Below are 21,746 nucleotides of genomic sequence, written 5' to 3'. Positions count from 1 at the left end.
GGAAAAAAAAAGTTTTTCAACTAACAAATTAATCACAAGGATAAATGAGGGTAACCATGACAAAAACAAAAAGGCTCGTGTTTTACAAGGTAGCAAAGATAGCACTTCTGGATATACACACGTTGAAACAATTCTCCATTATGTTTGCTCATATTATACTGAAAATGAGTGGCTGTCAGAGTTACATCATGTGCAAGGTTAACATTCCTTGAGAACAACCGTTCTTTGAGACATCCTCTGCAGAATCTCTTTCCCAGTAATAAATCTCACCAGCAAAATTTCTTTTTCTGATACACAGCAAATGAAGGAAATAAAAATATAAAAAATCTGATACATTTCAAGGTTTTAACTTAGTTCACAAGATACACTTACCCGCAACTTGGCCTCTGCTTGTCTGTCAATGTAAGCAAGCAGCTCTTCTTGCCTCATTAATGCATCATACAGAGCCTATGCAGAATTCATCAAATCCAAATGTTAGGGACTCGAGTAAGCAATATATGAGACCCTGTATTCATCATATCTCCACCCTATACACTATGCCATTTTGGAATGCACAAACATGAAGCAATGGCATGCTTTTAGTATTAAATATAAAGAATAAAAATTATGAGGAAAACGAACAAATGGATATATCTCAATGCTTTACACATATACCCCATAAATATAGAGAGCATTGGCATGACAGCATAATCTTCAGAAAGTAGTGAAAAACATAAGCATTCTACCTTTTTAGTAGCAATTAATTCAGCTTCCAAAGCATCCACCCGGCACACAGCAGCATTCAACAATTCCTCTTTCTCGGAAGGCATCTCGGATGGCTTAGATTGGAGTGTGTCAACCTTTTCTTCAAGTTCACCTAACCTTTTCAGCATGGACGGAAGGAGATTTTCCTCTGTACATGGTGGAGTTGATGAAGGAGGAAGAACTTCCATGTTTGCTGTATCAGGAGTTGGTTCTGAAGTACTCTTATCATCATTAGATGATAATGCAGGAAATTTCTTGGTAACAGGATATGCAACTTGACGTAAAAGTGTTAAAACAGTCAAGAAGAAGACAGACAGTGCTAACCAAATCCGAGCTTGAAGTCCTTCTGGACTTTTCTGAGTGTCAGGAAGAGGAGAGGCTCCTGCATCAAAATTCAATTTAATTTTTCGGAAGAAAATTGCATCAAACAATTCAAATCAAGAAAGCAAGTTGCACTGTTAAGCAACAAGGCTCAAACTCTTAGATACAGGTACAGGAATTGTTTAGATCTCACTAAGACTCTTAACAGGCCCATCACAAGACCTTTATAAGCATAAGCACAAAAAGCAAGATGACTCTTATAATTAAGTTTTTTTTTTTTTTTGGAAGAGGTTATACCGAAGCTTATGAAAACAAGATAAAAAAATTATACTACACAAATATAAATACTCAAAAATCCCAAAATTAAAGACATAAGTCATCAATAATTGAAAGTTATAGTGACATAGTCTAGCAATCACCATAAATGTAAGACATAATTAATCATAAGTCAATAACAATCAAACTCAACGAGCATAAAGCCGATCAAAATACCATAGCTTTGGAAGCATTATACAACTAGATTAATTTTCAGTGAACAGAGTACATCCATAAAAACTAGTCCATAAGCCACTAACCTTTTGAGGTGTAAGACCTCTGTAGAGATGCTTGCTTCTTCCAGCCAGCATCAACAGGTATGTCTACCATTGGAACATATTCATCATACCCTGACAAGTTGCTGGCATAGCTTGCTTTTCCTACTATCTTAGCCTGACAAAGAACACAAATGCGAACTTTTATATTGGGGACAGAACAGGGCAAATCCTCTAAACAGGTACCTTCACATTTTATTTTGATCATCCTCGTGATATTTTTTATTATAGCAGACCAATTTCAAATTACTGTATATTTAAATGAATACAGTACACAATATAATATGTGCAAGAATTATGAATGAACACTTTATTTCCATTTAATTTATGCAAGCAGTGTTCATAATCCAATCCAATTCAATACAAACCATAAAAATCACACCAACTAAATCAAAAACCAAAAAATATATATTTTATTGGATCTGGTGGAATTTTGGATCAAACTTTAGAAAACTAGTCCAATCCAAACCAAACTTTTGTGTGCATATATAATATTATTAATGAGATTACCGGCTATACATCTATAAATAGATATTGTGAATTTACTATACTAATTTTTTTTTATGGTCATATTATTCTATTTTTTAATAAGCTTATTAATTCAAAATTAGTTTGAACTTTGATTATCGTCTTATTTCTTTACATTAATAATGAAAAAAAATAAATTATGGGTAAGGTTGTAACTTAAAAATGCAGGTGGTGATCTCGTATGAGAACTTCTTTTAGTAAATGCAATCTAAAATGAGGTGTATTCATTTTAGATATATAGTAATTGGCTTATGATTTGAGATATTTGATACTTTGAATTAGTTTTTATTATACTTAGTGTATTTCAGGGTTTACTTACTAGTTCCCAAAACAAAACAATCATAACCAACTTCTCTAATAAGTTAAACACTCACTTCCTCACGAACAGGGGTCAGCCTAAGGTGTGAATAACTCTTCATTGCTTTTGGAGAGGATATATCTTCAGCTTCTGACCCTGATTCAGCAGTGGATGTATCGCTTCCTTTTACCTGTTACGTAGAGGTGATAAAATTAAGTATGATAATTGATAAACAGGACAATGAGGAAAAGATATGGAAGCATTAAATTTGGTTCCATCAAAAAAAATGAAGTACCCTTGGGTATCCCGGCTTGGCATACACAATAACCTTTCTTTCATTGTTAAAAACTTTTACAACTTGTTTTGACCGCCATGCTTCACCATTGACAACCATCTGTGGAAAGTTTGCATGCAATCAATTGTCAGCCTATTACAAGTCAAACTGACACAGTGTAATATCAGCCAAACCTATCAAAAATCAACTAAGAACAGCATATAACCTTCAATATTTCAGGGTTTTTCCAGGGCCCTTTATCAGATCTAAGGCAACCTCCCTGATCTTCACAAGTGCAGGTACCTCCCAGAAATTCTGGCAACTCACTTCATCATGTGCACAATAATATATTAGGCATTTAAAAGGATCATGTAAATTGTAGCAGTGCAAAAAATTAAAAAGCAGTGGTCAATGGAAAAGGAAAACATAAATACAAAAGTTTTAGTACCTAGCATCTATTACTTCAAGCAATTTGCTTTGATACTTGTTTCCAAGAACCTACATAATGTTTCCAAAGAATCATCAAGCAACTTCAGCAGTCTTATACCATCATTAAGCAAATCTTTAAATAGCTAGAAGATGGCATTTTACATACATGAATCTTGGAAGTCGTTTTGGGATCAAGAAAAGACTTGACAGTGCTCCACAACAACCTAAATCCAGGCCCAGCATTTATAATAAACATTTGGCAAAGAGTCTGTATCATTAATAAAATAATCATTAGCCACTGTGACCATGTATATCATCTTTCAAATTTCCAAAAACTGGTGAAATCAGCATTCCAAAAGAAAATAGCAAATAATTATACAGGGAACAAGATAACACACCTCAGGATAATTGTCACCATCAATCTTCTGCAAACGCGTAATGAGTTCCCGGGCAGACTTTGTAAAGTTCTTAAGGCCCTGATGATGTCAATTACATAACAAATATGTTACTTGATTGCAAGAGCTCTCTCAACACAAGTGGAATAATTATTATAGGTAACGTACCACTCCGTGAACATCCAAGATTGTGGTGCTGGAATCAATGTGCCTCTTGGCAGCAATAGTGCAAGCAGGAAACTTGATTTTAAAAGTCCTCTCAAACTCTTGCACATGGTATTTCACATATCTATCCATAGTTGTAACTTGCATAAGTTTGGTTGGATCAACTTTTCCCAGTCTTTCAATATAAACAGGTCTCCCCTCCTTGTCAACGCCATGATGGCCATGTGGATAATACTTGATGACTTCATCCAACTCTTTGAACTCAAAATCCTGATGAAAACACCAATCAGTAGGTAAGCCGCCAATCAATCACTGAAAAAACATGTCGTGTTCGTTGTACTTAAACCTGCCAAAACAGAAGCGAAGCAAATGTCCCAAATTGCATCCGCAATTACCTGCATAATAGTGTCGGCACCAAATTCCTTCCTCCATTGTAGCATGTCAGACCACATATGGTTTGCCTTGTCAATATCAAACTTCCTCGCTTTCAGAAATCTTTAAGATCACATAATAATTAAGAAATTCCATTCAGCTATGACCATTTTCGTCGATAATCATTCAAGTAATTCAACAATTAACACTAAGCTAGGGTTTCATTTACTTTATTTTTCTCAAAATCATCACCATGAGCACGGAGCTCTACATGTAGAATTCGTAAGTGAATAATTTTATAATTGTTCGATTATCACCTCAACATCATATGGTAATCGTCAAAGGCTTCTGGAAGCAATTCGTCCATGATCAAGGATTGGCGAAACGCATCGACAGCCTGCAGCTCCTCGATATCGCGAACGTCCTCAATCGAAACGGAGCTAACGCGACCATCACTTTTCCTCCTGCTGCTCTTCTTTCTAAGGGAATGTTTGAATTTGGAGGACGCATTCAGCGCCTTCTTTTTGAGAGATCCAATTCTGGTCCTTCTTTCGTCCTCCGAGTTCTCGAAGTCAGATCTCCTCTCTCTCTTCTCATCACTCCCTGAAAACCCCTCAAAACCTGCCACAATCCACAATCAAAAATGGAACACAGAAACCACAAGATTCTACGCGAAATTAAACGGAGAGGGACTCACAAGGTCTGGCAAAACGATCCAGAGGGCCGGACATTGTAGGTGCGACGATCAATTGCGACGCAAACGCATAAAGGATTGAGAAACCCTAAGAATTGAGGATTGGAATCGAAACGATTGGGAAGGTGCAAGGTGCTTGGTGTGAGTGAGTGAATTGGTTAGGATTGTAATTAATAATTAATAAATAAAATAAATGAGGGGCGTTTGGCGTCGGCGACAGCTAGAGAGAGGGCGCGTGGAATTGGCGTTGGTGTTGATATAGGAGGCGGAGCTGGAGAAGGAAGGAGGGAGAGGGTGTGGGTCCCACTGAGTTAGGTTGAGTGACACGTGGCGGTGGCGGATGTCAGAAGGGTTCAGAGAATAAGCCAATAGGAAAGAGTCAGTCTTCATTCCCTCAGGGGGAGGCATTTTGTCAAACCCACCACCCTCCACACTCACCTGCGCTCTTAAAGTTAGCCAAAAAACTAAACTTAATTTCCATTTCCTACTTTTCATTCTTTTATTTTCTTTAATCTACTCCATAAATATTTATTTTATGTAACTACAACTAATTTATAATAAATAAACATTTTAACATAGATAATATTATAATTTAAATTTATAATCACAGTCATTAAAAATGTATATTTTCTAAGATATAAGTTTAATTTACATTTAATTAATAATAAATAAAGTATATTGTGATACAAAAATTAATTTTAAATATTAAAATTTATTATTAAATTATTAATATTTTATTTTCTTTTGACAGCAAATATTATAATTTAATAAAATAACTAAATATGAAAACAATAAATTAAAAGAAATAAAAATTAAAAAAATCTCAAGTTAAAAATATTATTTTTTGTGCTTTGTTTATTATTTAAAAATAAATAAAATTTCTAGAAAATTTTTGTTTTTCGATAATATTATTTTTAGAGAATTTTTCCACAGCAAAAAATCATAAAAGAAATGAGAAACTAATATTCCAAGTTTCATACGTTAAATCAAAATTGTGATTTGCAAACTAACTGAAAATTACATGCATTTAGTTTTATTTAATTATTTTTTGTCTTTAAATTAATCCTTAATTTTTTTTTACAAGGAATCCTTAAATATTTTATAATTGTGTTTATAGCGACATGCTACATTAAACTCAATAAAAATCACTACCCTTTTCTATATCATTATAGTTATTTTTTCAAAAAAATAAAGACTTTCCTATACATTTCTTTCAATTCAATTTTTTTGTCTTAATCAAATTGACTTGTATACCGAAATATAGAAATCAACTTGATTTTAATGCAAACAACAAAGATCAATTTGACTTAAGAAGGAAAACTTTGTATGCAAAGAAAAATAAATATAAACTAACTTGGCTTGTATTCTAAAACCAGTTTGACTTATTGCATTTCGTAGGCATCAATCATACTCAATTATTAATTAACGGATGAGAATCGTTGAGTTGAAGAATTTCTATTGTATTTCTATAAAAATTTATTGTATGATTTACTGTTGATATATCATTAATATAAAATGAGAAATGGGCAAAGTACTTTCGAAATAATTCTAGTTCTTTTTATTTTTTAACTCAAAAGCGATATCAACTTATCATTGGATTTATTTAAGGGCGCATAAATTTATTTAAGGAGTCTATATTTTTAATAAATAAATTTTACATTAATTCAAAAGTCAAAAATTAATTTCGTACTTAAAGATCATATTATTATTATTATTATTATTATTATTATTATTATTATTATATATATATATATATATGAATTGATATACTAAATGCTAATTTTAATTTTATTGTTAGATTAATAATTATATATATATATAAGAGTAGTTTAAACATATTAAATATAATAATTTATGATTGAATAATAATATACACTTATTTTACATTAGTAATTCACATATTTTTTTCTTATTTTATTTAAATTTTATATAAATTATAAATATATATATATATATATATATATATATATATATATATATATGTGTGTGTGTGTGTGTGTGTGTGTGTTGATCCATCTCTACTGTCAAGTCTCAACCTACTTTTCCCTTAGTTGAGTGGGAGGATAGAAACCGACTAATATTTAATAAACAACAAATTGCAATGAAATAACATTAAGATATTATACCAATTAATGTTTAATAATATTTAAGTTAAATTATATTTATTTATTTTCTCTTATTTTACTATTTTATGAGTAATTCGATCATAAAGATGATTTCGTCATTGAAGCACTCGATCGTTCTTCTTTCCCTGTTTTTTTTTAGTTGTGTTTTGTTTCTAAAGTAAAGACTTGTCTCTCCCCAAGATGTCTCTCTCTTCTTAACCTAGTAGTAAGGTTTCGTGACTCTGATTTTTTGACCACCCTTGTGATCTTTATCTCAATGCTTTTTTATTATGTACATGATCCACAGGTTTCACGTATCTTGGGTACATATCTTATCAAGCATTGGTTTTATATCTTTCATTCAACAATTTAATTGAGTCATTATACTTAGAGTGATAGAATGGTCAGTTACCCTCTTATGTTGAGCTTTGTCGACATTGAATAATATAAACATGATTGGTCGATCTTTGACCTATAAGGGTATAATAAGTATATTATCTTATAGTCTCATGGGCCAAGTCTATAAACTCAGAAAAAGTCTAGATTTATCATGATTTAGTAGTTATTAAGATGATTGACCTCAAGTCGATTAGCCATAGGCCTAGGAGGTCAGTTGGCCACAGGCTTAGGAAGGAGGTCAGCCACAAGCCTAGGAAGGAGGTTGGTCAAAAGTCTAGGAGGTAGGTCAGTCACAAGCTTAGGAAAAAGGCTAGTCACAAGCCTTAGAAGTAGGTCGACCATGGGCCTAGGAGTTAGGTCAATCATCGGCCTTGGAGGGTACAATTTCTCTTATCCGACGCTTTACTTGATTTATTGTAACTAGCGAGACACATTGATTGATTAACCTCCTATGAGGAGATCAGTCAACAATTGCCTAACCTGACAAAGTTAGTCGCCCATAGGCCTATAAGGGTACACAACCCCCTGGTCTTGAGCCTAAAAGACAAAGAAACTAATTGAATTGTAAATTAAGTTCAATTTATAAGATTTTGTCATCATTTGTCAGATACCTTGTCAATCGACCTATATGGGTAAAGTTAATATAGCATAAATCATGGTTAATCTTTACTAGTCAAGTTAATAAAGATTAAAATGATTAACATAACAAATGATGATAATTCTCCCGCAGACAAGATTATGGAGTAATAAAAACATGTCAATCAAGTAACTTTGCATACCACTATTTGACCAAACTAATTAATTATCATCGCAACAATCCTTCATCAGTCAAACTTGCTAAACAACAAAAAATACCAAGTTAATAGGATAGTTCATTATAGTCCTCCCTCGATTGAGCTTATTAAATAACAAAAAGATTATTAATATAATAGTTCATGATAATCCTTCCTTGGTTGAGTTTGTTAAATAAAAAAAATATTGCTAATGTAATAGTTCATGATAATCTTCCATCAATCGAGCTTGTTAAATAATAAAAAATTGTTAATGTAATAATTCATGATAATCTTCCTTTGGTCGAGCTTGTTCTAAAAAAATTTAATTTAACTAGCTTGCATTTTGCCATTTGACCAAACTCATTCGTCAAGGCATCACCAGCCAACTAAGCTAATTTGACCAAGCTAGTGCTACAAAAAAATAACAATATTACTAGCTGGCATTTTGCTTTTTAGCCAAACTAGTTCATCAATGTGTCACAGTCACCAGAGCTAATTTGATTGAGTTAGTGCTAAAAAATAAAAAAAAAATGTACTAGCTCGTATTTTGCTTTTCAACCAAACTAGTTTGTTTAGGTGTCACTTGTCGACCGAACTTATTTAATCGAGATAGCTCTAAAATTTTCAATTCGACTTACTCACATTTTGCGTCAATGATTTTCCATTGTTTGTAGGCTTAGTATGACTCAATGATCGTACTAGGGTCGATTATTTTTGAGTCGTTCACAATCTCAACATAACTCAATGATCGCACTAAAATCAATTATTTTTGAGTCGTTAGCAACCTCAACATGACTCAATAATCATACTAGGATCGATTATTTCCAAGTCATTTGCAATCTTAGCACGACTCAATGGTCGTACTAAGATTAGTTATTTTTTTGAGTCATTCATAATCTCAACACAAATCAATGTTCATATTAGAGTTGGTTATTTTTTAGTTGTTTGCAATTTCAACACAACTCAATGATCGTATTAGGATCGATTAATATATGCAAGAACGAACAAATGATAGTTTGAAATACCTTTGAGCTTTTATTGAGTGGACAAATGCAACAATTGAAAATACAAAAAAAAATGAACATAAAGAAATAACTGTAATAAAAAAATATTGATAAGCTTGAGAATCAAATGGTTGTTGATGATCAACTGTAACAAGCCTTGGGAGATGTCAAATTCCATGTTCGGGGACAATTCCTCCATCCAATGTCTCTATCTGATATGCTTCTTTACCGATGACCTCCTATACCTCTCTACTTCGTTGCTCGGTCTCATCCACCCTCATTTGTGCCTCTTCATTCTCTTTCTCCAACGCCTCCATCAATTGCTTGATAGAATGATTCTTTGCTCCATGGTTGGTTTGATGTCTCACCATTTTTTTTGGTCTGAACGTGGGATACTCAAAGCTTTTATTTAGGGGTCTGGGAGTGAAAAGTTTACCAAGCTCCACGGTGGACACCAAAATGTTTTGACCACAAAGATGATATCGTTACCAAAGCACTCAATCATTTTCCTTTCCCTATTCTTTTTAGCTATGTTTTGTTTCTAAAACGAAGACATGTCTCCCCTTAAAGTGTGTCTCTCTCTTCTTAACCTAGCAGTAGGGTTTCATGGCTATAATTTTTCGGCCCCCCTTTTGATCATAATCTCAATATTTTTCTATTATGTCCATGATCGAGTGCACATATTATCAAGTGTTGGTTTATATCCTTCATTTTGCATTTTAATTGAGTGATACTTAGAGCAGTAGATTGGTTGGTTATCCTCTTATTTGAAGTTTGGTCAACATTGGGTATCATAAACATGATCTTTAGGTCTTTGACCTATAAGAGTACAATAAGTATATTATCTTGTAGTCTCATGGACCAAGTCCATAAACTTAGGAAGATCTAAATTTATTGTGGGTCTATAATTATTAAGATGATTGACCTCAAGTTGATCGACTATGAGCCTAGTAAGGTGGTCGACCATGGCCTTGTGTAAGCCTATGAAGGAGGTCGACCACAAGCCTAAGAGGTAGGTTGATCATAGACCTGAAAGGTGAGTCGACCACTGACCTAGGAAATAGGTTAGTCACGAGCTTATAAGGTAAGTCAGCCGACTCAGCCATAAACCTAGAAGGGTACAATTTCCTTATATGATGCTTTACTTGAGTTATTATAACTAATGAAACACATTGATTAATTAACCTCTTATAACGAGATCGGCCCGACAATTAAATAACCTAACAATGTCGATCGAAGTTGGAATAAGATACAAACATAATTAAAAAAAAAAAGTAATCAAAATTATTCGGATCTCGCTTTGTTTGTTTCTTTTAGCATGTTGTCAACTCCTTTTGATATATTTTAATATGGAAAAAACATTTCATTATCTTAACAAGATACGAATATTTTGACGTTGTACCTGTGAAAGAAATTAAGAATATTAACATTTTAACCTTCGGCCACGTGAAGAGGTACACAAGTTCAAAAGTGCCGTGCGGGCCTTGTGTATGACCGGAGAGCTGCGGCCCAATGAATTTCATGTTACTTTTTAAGTATAACTATTAGTATGGTTCATTTTTTCTATTCTCACGTAATAGAATAGAATCATTCTTCTAAGGAAAAAATAAATATTATAAACTCTCATCTCAGCTGATATTTTTTTGGGTAAAAAGTTGTTTCCAACCAAAAAAAAAATAATGTGTTTGATTTAAACTTATAAGGAACTTTTTTTTCTTTAAAAATAAATTATTTTTATGATGTGTTTATCCTCTCTTTCTGATCCTACAAGAGGTGTCCGAATTAATTTTGATTTAAAATAATATAAACTTATATTTCTTTAATTCATCACATCTTTATGAATTTTGTCAAGTTTAGATAAATTTTGATAAATTGTCATTTTTAACTTTAATTTACTTATATTTTTTTTAGATAAATTATATATTAAGTTATTACTAGTATTTTAATTGAAACGATATATAAAATAAACAAATAGGATAAAACTAAAAATAAAAACATGACAATTAAATTAAATTTTTAATTGAATGTATAATTGTATTGTTTGACAAAATACCAATTAATTTAAATTTATTTATCATGATTGTACTCCATCTGATTTTGAATATAAGTGAAAAAAATATCATGCATGATAAACAAATCTCAATTAATATCATTTTATTTAACATTTTTATTCCCAAAATATCTTTCATTTAATTAAAATTATATTTCTATTTTTTTATTGTTATTGATATCAAAATTTAAGGAAAGGTAATTTAAGAAAATAAATTATTTTAATATAATATTAGAAAAATTAAATTATATAAACTTACTTTATTAATTAATATAATCACATTTTCTTTTACTTGTATTCAAATCCAATATAATTTTTTTGTCTCAAAGATTTCAAGTGCGTCATTTGGGTCTTCAAGTTTTCTTCCATTACAATTAAGTCTTGCCATCCTTATCTCATTCAAAATTTAACGAAATTAACGTGCATGACAAATTGAACATGACATTAAGTAAATATAATGTACCAGCTAAAAGTACAAAATAGTTGAGCTGCACTGACCTAAGAAATCGCTCAATCACGATACATTGAAGACTAAGCTAAATTAAAATAAATAATGTAATATTAAAAAACTAAAAATAGTTTAATAATTAAATAGTACTTAGAATATTTTGAATTATATTATATTTTATTGTTGATTGAAAAGGAAATATAACTCGATTCCATAGAATTAACTATTATAAAAATAAAGTAATATCTTCGATTGCAAGATCCTTAATTAAAGAACATGAGTGATGAATCACTTAAGTTAATGATTTTTATCAATTACATTGTATGATTATTTTTCTAAATTATTGGACAAAAGTCTTGCAAAAGTGACACAATTGGTTAAATTTATTTGTTCTTACTAGTTAGGATCTGAGATCAAATCTGACTTCTATCATATTTTATATCCTTTCATGTAATTTATCTTAAAAATGGGATGGACGATCTATAATCTAACTAAAAATCTTCATAAATGTTAATAATTAACTCATAATTTACATGAAGTGTGACTTACTTTAATCTAAATTCTTTAATTTTAAAAAATTATTAGAGAAAAATAAGCTTCTCATCTAACATAAATATCATGTCTTATTCAAGCTTTCACATCCGTGATTGTAGATTAGGTTGGTTCCACCAAGTCACCAACCTGGACTAAACGTGTAAACTGTAACAGATTATCCATAAACATAAACTTGTGTTGTAAGAAAAGTCATTAATTTGGTTAACTTGGTGAAACCTCACTCCCATTATGAAAAGCCAAGGGGCAGACGCCAGCATCTTTTCGCATATTTATATCCCTAGCGTTTCATGAAGGGGTAAATTAGTTTTGAATTTTACAAATTGTTCATATTCATTTCAATAAATTAGGGGAAACCATGTAAATGGGATGAGAAAATGAAAGGAAAAGGTCATTTACATATGCAAGAAAGACTATATATGAATGAGTAGCAAAAAAAAAATAAGTAAAAAATTATGGGAGTAGGTAAAAATTAATTTAAATTAATAAAAAAATCATGCAAATATGCAGAATTCTGATAATAAAAAATGAGTGTGAGAAGTCACATAAATTGAAAAAAAAATAAGATGAAAAATCATACAACAAGAAAAGGGGTAAAAACTAAGGTGTTAAATAATCTCAAAATTATAATATCTGTAGACAATGGTAAAACAATTGTATCAAAAAGTTTTTATAATTGAAAGAGGAGGGGGGAAAGTAATGTAAAATCAAAAGAATTAAAATTACCTATTAAATTAGGTGAGGTGAAGAAAAGGTAAGGAGGTGTATGTGAAAATTGAAAAAATGTGGAAAGATATATAAAGAAAAAGTACTAAATTAAATGTTGTAAGTGTAAAATTAAAAAATTTAAAAAAAAATTAAGAATATTTTAAAATTTTATTATTTTTTTTTAAAAAAGAGGTATACTTATAAAAAAAAAAAGGTGTATATATCATGATCCTTAAATATAAAATAAGTGTGAAGAAAAGAAATGCTGGGCTTCGTTTGAACACAGCATAACGCAATGGTTTTTGGTATGACATATTGGTTTGGGCTTTTCCGGGCTCAGGATTGAAAGAGTTGGACTTGCTTGTCCACCTTCGTTACAGGCCCAAAACAAATGTCAGAAACACTTACTGATTAAAATGGGAACGAGGATAAATAGCTCTGTGCAATCTTCTAAATTCTGCTTTTCTTTACGTTATTGTTTCTTCCATATATATACTTATCTTCTTAAATCAATGAACTAATAATAATTCATTTCTTAAAATACAAAAAATAAGAAATATAATGATAAATATATGATTGAGAAAAATAATGATTAATATTGTCTTGTTTTTTTTTATTATTTTAAATAATAAGAATAATTAATTTCTAAAATGAAAATTTGTGGTATTAAACAATATATCTCTTTGCAAGCATACTCAGGACCCAATGCAGAAATGTCCACAGGTTGCCGGTTAACTTATACATACATATTTTTTATATTATATTTTTAATTAATAAATTTGATATAAATTCATTATTAAAATTGCAAAACCTTAACATGTACCTACACGATATACAAGAGATCCTTCACTAGATATAGTGATTAAGAAAACAGAAACTGTAATCGTAAAAGACGAAAAATAAGCAAAAAATTATACAACAAATGGAAATAAAAATAAATAATTGATGTGATGAAAGAAAAAAAAAAACAGGGGACAACTACTTTAATAGCAGGCATATATATGTTCCAAATCGAAGTTGTTATTCTCCACATTCACTTTAGCAGTTTTTGGAACAATGAAGGAGCTTCCATTATTGTTGAAATATTGATGATATGCAGTGAGGGTTGCTTATAAACAATTATAAATAATTTCCTGTGTTATATCGCTACATCAATTTTTTTTTATTTATTTTTAAGCCCTGAAATTTTTACAAGCAATTTTACTAAAATTTAAACAACTCATAAATAATGAAAAGAGCTGATGTAGCATGATGTGACATCGCTCTAAATCCTCTTCGAACCTCATGGTTTTCTAGCTTTAAGATTTTCAACTCATAAAAAAAACCACAGTTTTTCATGTCTGCTGGCCGTACTAAAAAAGTGTTATCATTAATTATTTTTATATATAAAATATAAATAATTATCTCATACAAAAGTATTTTTAAGAATCTTTATTTGATAAAAAAAGTTTTATTTTTTTAATTTTATATTTAATTTAATTTTTATTTATGTATTAAATTTAAATTTTTTTAAAAATAAAGTATTGATAAATAAAATTAATTTTGTGTTGCAACACAATTTTTTTTATAAATTTAAAATATAATTTATATATTTAAAAATATTTATTTATTCAAATTTTAAATAAAATTTATATACTCAAACATAATATTTATTTATCTACATAATTTATTTTAATTTTTAATTATATAATAAATATTTAATTTCATTCTAAAATATTAATTTATCAATAAGACAATAACTTGAGTAAAAAAAATAGGACATTAAATTCTATAATGATTTATGGGCTAACATATTATCTCATAAATCAAATCTACCAAACTACGCAAATTAAACCGAAAAAGCTCACTTTAGAAAAAGGCTCACATATCATAACTTGTGCTAACATACGTTTTTGTCGTTGGATTTTTTTTTTGTCAAAATTTTATTTCCTGAATAAGTTTATTTAGTTTTAATTTTTAAAATTTTTCATAAATAAAAAATTGACATAAAGGACTAAAAGCCTAAAATGTTAATGAGAAAATTTTCAAATAAAAATCAACAAAAGTTTATAGATTAAAATTAATTAAAAAAATTTAAAGACTAAAAAAGAAATTGACAAAAAGAAGTTAAAAGACTAAAAAAAATTAGGTTTAATTCCTTTTTTTTTTATCCATATACTATTATACTTGCATAGACTTTCACTTTTTGTTCCTATTATTAGAAATAGATTATGAGTCCTTACTGTTATTAAGTTCTTACAAATATACATGTTTTTTCAATATAGACATTGCTGTTATTTTGTGTCTAGTGTCATTTATGTGATGCTTATATGGTGAAGAAATCCATTAATTTTTTTTTACATGGGATGTTGTCTCATGTTGTAAATCTTATACAGGTCTTCTTGTGTAATATTCATTTTTGTGTGATCATTGTTTATGCTACCATATTGATGAATGATCGGATCTTCAACCTATAATAACCATTTTTAAAGGTTTGAGTATTGTGTTGGTCAGTAAATATTATAACTTTTTTCATACTCATTCATATATTTTCATAATCAGGTCAACAACACATAAATGACATTAACATAAATTAATGACAAAGACTAATTTTAAAAAAAAAATTGTATTTTTGTGAGAACTAAAACGTTTGATTCCCAATAATAAAAACTAAAAAAATGCACAACTGAAAAAATAATGAAACCAAAAAATATACAATCACCCATACGTAGCCTCCGTTTATACTCAAAGTCAAGACGAATATTAGTCATTATTTAAAACTATTTAACTTTGAGACAAAAAAATATTCCTCCAACATACTCACGTGTCTTACTAGTTTTAATTTTGGCGGTCCAACTCTATTTCTTCCATTTTTCTTATACATATCTATAAATGTTTTTTTTAATATATAAGTTATAATTTCATAATGATGCAAAAAAAAAGTTATAATATTACAATAAATAATTATTTTTAAATATATAAATTATATTTTAAATTTACAATAAATAATTTAAACTGTAATATAAAATCATCTTTAACTATTAAAAATATATTTTAGAAATAATTAGAATTCAGATTAAAAATGAAGATAAAATACTGTAAACTTAACGGATTAACGGTTAAAAAATCACATATACAAATTGGAAAAAAGTGAGACTCTATTGAGTGAAGTCTCATGTTTGAATTTTAAAAGTCAAGAAAAGGAGTTGGAAAAAAAAATTCCTATTAAAGATAGTAATAAATTTTCTGATAAAAATTAGTGGTAAGTGGATAATTAATATTAATAACATAAAAAAAAAAAAAAGAAAAGAAAATGAGAGTACCTTAAAATGACTAAGAGAGAAATTGTTTAGCTAATTGTGTGATAATGCATAAAATATATATTCGTGTGAGTAATGTGTAAAAATACCTTAAAATGAGATAAGATAGAGAATATTAAAAATATTTAAATAATATAATAAGGAAAATAAGAATGTTATTAAAGAGGAATAGAATTAAAAAGTGGTGCATGTCTTGAAATTTTGCTCTGAGGAATAGTTGTGTGTAGCATTCATTTGCATTTTCCTTAAGTTTAGCTTGCAACAAATCTGCTACTGTGGTCCCTTTGTTTTAGAATTGCTTTGTTTTTAGTTTACCTTTTCATTCCCACTCAAACATTAGGTATCAACTTAACCTACCATGCATTATATTGCTGACTCAGATTTTAACTTTGAAGAAGAATGATGCAATAGCAGTTCCGGTAATTTTTCTAAGGTGACTGTGTAACCAAATATATAGTGCTTGCAACTCAGTAAGTTTTCTTCTTATGCTGCTTAGTGCTTAAATCCCAATCACGAAGATTTTAATCTACTCAGATTCCATTTCCTACAAATCATGAGGTTAAAAATGTCGAATAGGGGAGACTTGGCTTATTTTGGCTTTTCTTATCCGTGAAGGAAATTCCAATTTTATAGCATTTCCAACTGTCAAATTAATTTAAATTGCTCAACTCCTTTTTAGCTGGGAAATATTAAACACAGGTGTTAGCCATATTCTTTTCATAACTTTTTTAACACACTCTATGTTATAGGTTTTTATCATAAGTTTTGGGTTTTGTAGATTTTGTTTTTCATATAATGAGTCGTTCTTAGATTATCAAAATTTGTAATTTTTAAATAATAGTAAAGATAGTATTAGAGTGTTATTTTTACTTTTTTTTTATCAGAAATTAATTTTTACTTTTAAGAAACCATTGCTAACAATTGTCTTCCTCACAGACTTACCTGTGAACACAATATAGAATCTGTTCTTATAGTTAAGAGTTTACTTAAGCAACGTCATTGATATACCCTAGTGTAATAAATATTGCTTTTTATTTAATATGCCGTACGAAGTATTGAACATGAGAGTGACAAGATGTAAAGAAAGTTTCTTTCTTTTCATGTTGTCATGAAGGCTGAGATTTATATCAAAAACTTGAATAATATATAGCAGTAAAATGTGAAACAAAATTAAAAAAAAAAAAAATGCACACAAAACAGTGCATAGAGAATAGAAGAAATAATACAGGACAAAAAGTCGAGTGATATACGTAATCAATTATTATGTTATGTTAGAGTAGTGTGCATCCTCACATCCCATCCTTTAGCAAATTCATTGGATAATACATTTGATCTAAGAACTTTTCTCTTTATATATCAGTATAAAAATTGTCATTGTTGCAAATTAACTATGACATTAATTAAGCAAATTTTCCTTTTGTTTTTTAAAATTCTAAGAGCAAAACAAGGGAAATAATTTGCCAAGCAAAGAATATAAACTGTGGACAAGTGAAAAGATAGATAATAGAGGATTAATAAACCTACTAGTTGAGTAGATGCATGACCTTAAACTTCAGCGGAAGAATATATAAAAGAGAATAAAGTTGTCATGGTTATTCAAGTGTTTATTCAATTTTATGAAATTGTCATTCAATTTTCTGTTTTAAAAAATTATTATTATTATTATATTTTCATTTTTTTTATATAATTGAATTTTCTTTTAAAATTTATTAAAAATCGTATTCTTGATTATTGTTTGTGAAAAACTAAATTTCAACGTAAGTATTAATATAAATTATTCGTAAAATGATTTTTAAAGTATCTAATTTTAAAAAAAATAGTTTGAATACAAATATATTAATATAATATTTAATGTTATAACTATAGCATTATCTATTTAATTTTTTCTTTCTATTTTTTATTTTTAAAATATATATTATTTAAATCTATATCTATATATATATATGTATCAAATTTTATAATAATTAATTAATTTTAAAATTATATATATATATATATATATATATATATATATATATATATATAATTATGATAAAAAGTCATACATATAATACATTCATGTCTTAATTATTTATATCATATTTAATAAATATACTATTTAATACTATTTAAGTATGACGGAGTACATGAATTAACTTGCACAAAATTGTTTTATTTTATATAATAGTTTCAAGTTTGAGTCACAGTATGCAAATGAATATAATAATTAGAGCGGATAATATATGTAGTTTAGACAAAAAGAAATCTTATTCAAAAAATTTATTTATGTATTTATCAAAACTCTACATTAATAACATATATATTAGGTGTTTATGTAAAAAATATATAAGGTGTTATATTTTATGCTTCAAATATAAATTTGCAATTAAAAATGCTACATTATTCATATAAAGATGGATCTCGCGTAAATAGGTTATACTTATTTGTATATATAATCCAAATAAGTATTTACAAAATAATATGAGCAGTTTTATTCATTAAATGAGCTCATGTTTTTATATAGGTAATATTATATTTTATTGACAAAATTACTCATTATATTACTTAACATTTTCATATAAAAAGGCCATTTATTTTAAATAAACTAAAACAAAATAGTGAAAGTAAGCCGTGATTCTCTTGATTTTTATCTTCCTGAAAAGTTGATATTTTATTTGATTTTTTCCTTGTTTATCTTTATCTTTTTAATGGTGTGTTTGATTTGATAGTAAAAAATAATGATAGGTAATTTACTAAAAAATAAATATTTATTATTTCTCAAAATGAGGATGCTTTCAATACTTTAGTTCAGCACTGATGAATGAGCAGTTATATTGGTTAGGCAATGGTGAGGGAATAAGTAGGGATATTCCTTTTGTAATCAGTAATCAGTAATCAGTAATCAGTAATCAGTAATCACATTCACACCTCTCTCATTCTTTTGTTGCTTCCCAGCTGGATATCGACTCTTTCCTTTCTACTTATTTCCACTTTTCTCAACCTTTTAAAATTATGAAAAATTACAAGAATGTTTAGAACAATAAAAAGAAATAGATAAAAAACAATAACAAGAAAATAAAATGTTTAATTTAATAAAAGCAAAAAAAAACACACATTTAAAGTAATTTTAAATAAAAATTAATTAATATTATAATTTAATCAATTAATTCAACAAAATATATGTTTTCAAGTGACGAACAAATTTCATAATTAATTATAATTGAAGTTTAATTGATTAATTTATTTTTTTCTTAATTGTGGAGAAATAGAAAAAAGTCACACTTTTTATTTTTTTCTTTTTGCTAACTTCTTTGTATCGAAAGTGAGGTAGGTCTTTTTAGTAATTTCAGTGAAATTTTTCAAAAGGATTGGTGGTTAAATCTATCATTGTTTAAAGTTATGTCTTACTCTAATATAAATTTTTATGTAACAAAAAAATTTAATTTTTTTTACTTTGCTCATTTATTTTGAAATTCATTTTAAATATTGAATAAATTATGTTAGAAGAGGAACAACCATTTTGCTTGTAGTTACAATTTCTTACGAAAATTAGTTTATAATGGTAATACTTCTTACTAATATCATGATTATTCAAAAAAATTAAATTTAATTAATCTTATAATCCTAATACTTTCATGAAATTATAGGGACTCTAAAAAAAATATGAAATTATAGGGACTACAAGAATAATTAAACCACATGTAGAAGTAAGTCTTAAAATAACTCCATTTTCTTTATTTATTATAAATTTAATTATCCGCATATTTCTTATAATTTTGTAAATTTCTCTTTTGGTTCTTATATAAAAATATATTTTTTAATTTTTATAATATTATTTTTGTTTTTTTAGTTGTATAATTTCATAAACTTAATCTTTGTAGAATTAAAGGACAAGTATTAAAAGATTCAAATTGATTTATATAATATATATACTAGAAAGTTTTACCTTATAAAATCATGAACATAAACTCTATAATTGATGAAATTACAATGAATAAAAGAGAGATTAAAAAGTGCGTTTAGGAATCAGTTAAATATATATATATATATTTTCTATTAAAGACAATTTCAAATTGATTCACTTAATCTTTATTATATAAAAGTAAAAGGGGGAAAGAGAACGAGCGATTGTATTTTCCCTTGTTTGTGTTGTTTTGGTCAAGTTGCATGGCTTTTTGGTTCTATAAATTCTCTAGCTGAAGCATAGAGAGACCCCTTCCACTTTCCTCCTTCTTTCTCATCACACTTTTTAGATATTATTTCTGAAGCTGCCCATGATCTTGTTCTCGATGTTGGAGATTATTCATGTATCCAATTCCAATTCTTAGCGAAATCTTCCTTTCCGGGTGTATGATCAACTCCACCGTCAGAAGACGCAGGACCCATTTAGTTCAATCCTTCTCCGTCACCTTCCTCTACTGGCTTTACTACGTTTCATGATTTCTAACCACTAAACCCCTTACTTTCTATATTACTACTATTTTTATCTGCAAAATTTTCTTCTTTTTTTCTTTCTTCTTTTTCTTCTTAGTAGTGTCTGGGTCCTGCGTCTTCTTCTTTAGCTTTTCTTTTCACAACCCACATGGCTTCCTCCAGTGGAACATCTTCAGGCTCCTCCATGCTTCAAAACTCGGGCTCCGAAGAGAATCTGCAGGCGCTGATGGATCAGCGAAAGAGGAAGAGAATGATCTCGAACCGCGAATCAGCGAGGCGATCTCGCATGAGGAAGCAGAAGCACTTGGACGACCTTGCATCGCTCGTGACACAGCTCAGGAACGAGAACCACCAGATTCTCGCTTCGCTCAATCTCACTACGCACAAGTGCTTGACTCTCGAGTCTCACAACTCTGTGCTGAGAGCGCAGGTGAACGAGTTGAGCCACTGGTTGGAGTCTCTCAACCAGATCATCGACTTCCTCAACGCCACTAACGGGGCTTTTGGGCCCCCGGGCCCACTTTTCGAGCCCGACGGAAGCTGCCTCTTCAACAACGTCCCTTGTCTCACCCAACACATGACTGTTGGGCTTTCTGGGTTTTAGAGAGTAGAGACACACAAAGAGATGCTTGTTCCCTCTCTAAATGTACTAGTCTTCACATATCACCCCATCATTATTGCTGTAACTGTGCTTCCCTATGTTAGACTTGTGTTATTTATGTCATGTCTCCATATCATATAACTTTATGTTTTATTCTCATCGCAGTTTTTCAAATTCACTTTAGTTTTAATGTGTTCTCCTAATATAAATTTCTCATACATGACGTTTTGTAATTAGATGACGTACCTGTTGAGCGAAAATAAATTTGATTTTCTTAAACAAAGCTTTAAATTCAAGTTTAAAAAAACAATATATTTTTTTTTTGACAATAAAGTCTGGAAGTATTTCACACATAGTTAAAGAGATATTATAATGATTTTTGACGAGTTAATAAAGAAAAAACCTCTTACAATAATGCGCACGCTCACCCTTTAATTGTTCCATATTTTACTTTCTATGGTGCCACTTCTGTATCAGTTATTATTGAATATTTTAGCGCTTTGTTTAATTGTTGCATCTTTTTTTACCTTTTCTTTCTGTGGTGCCCCTTTTACTCAAATGCTCTGTGAGTCTGTTTAGTTAAT

At 29.1% G+C, this 21,746-nt stretch overlaps 2 protein-coding genes across 2 annotated transcripts; one reads left to right on the top strand and one right to left on the bottom strand.

The window, feature by feature from the left end:
• Positions 1–5,223, bottom strand: LOC109788873 (phosphatidylinositol/phosphatidylcholine transfer protein SFH8). Its single transcript, XM_020347712.3, has 14 exons — positions 4,814–5,223; positions 4,434–4,737; positions 4,140–4,239; positions 3,748–4,014; positions 3,583–3,660; positions 3,351–3,452; positions 3,204–3,253; positions 2,982–3,081; positions 2,777–2,875; positions 2,558–2,671; positions 1,641–1,773; positions 726–1,126; positions 373–447; positions 1–287 (listed from the first exon to the last, which is right to left on the bottom strand). Exons 1-14 carry the CDS (start codon positions 4,845–4,847, stop codon positions 267–269), a joined length of 1,878 nt encoding a protein of 625 aa, XP_020203301.1. The 5' UTR covers positions 4,848–5,223; the 3' UTR covers positions 1–266.
• Positions 5,224–20,259: 15,036 nt separating this feature from the next.
• LOC109788879 (bZIP transcription factor 44) lies at positions 20,260–21,321 on the top strand. The gene has a single exon (XM_020347728.3). It carries the CDS (start codon positions 20,710–20,712, stop codon positions 21,163–21,165), a length of 456 nt encoding a protein of 151 aa, XP_020203317.1. The 5' UTR covers positions 20,260–20,709; the 3' UTR covers positions 21,166–21,321.
• The last annotated feature ends 425 nt before the right edge of the window (positions 21,322–21,746 follow it).

Source organism: Cajanus cajan, chromosome 4 (assembly GCF_000230855.2).
Source record: "Cajanus cajan strain Asha chromosome 4, NIPB_CcT2T_4, whole genome shotgun sequence".
NCBI lineage: Eukaryota > Viridiplantae > Streptophyta > Magnoliopsida > Fabales > Fabaceae > Cajanus > Cajanus cajan.
This window is presented reverse-complemented; position numbering and strand designations above follow the sequence as displayed.

Coding starts and splice junctions, on each gene's coding strand:
- LOC109788879 (XM_020347728.3), top strand. CDS start 20,710: ATGGCTTCCTCCAGTGGAACATCTTCAGGCTCCTCCATGCTTCAAAAC.
- LOC109788873 (XM_020347712.3), bottom strand. CDS start 4,847: ATGTCCGGCCCTCTGGATCGTTTTGCCAGACCTT. Junction 3,082..3,203: donor CTTGAAGTAATAGATGCTAG/GTACTAAAACTT, acceptor CACATGATGAAG/TGAGTTGCCAGAATTTCTGG. Junction 1,127..1,640: donor GAGGTCTTACACCTCAAAAG/GTTAGTGGCTTA, acceptor ATTTTGATGCAG/GAGCCTCTCCTCTTCCTGAC.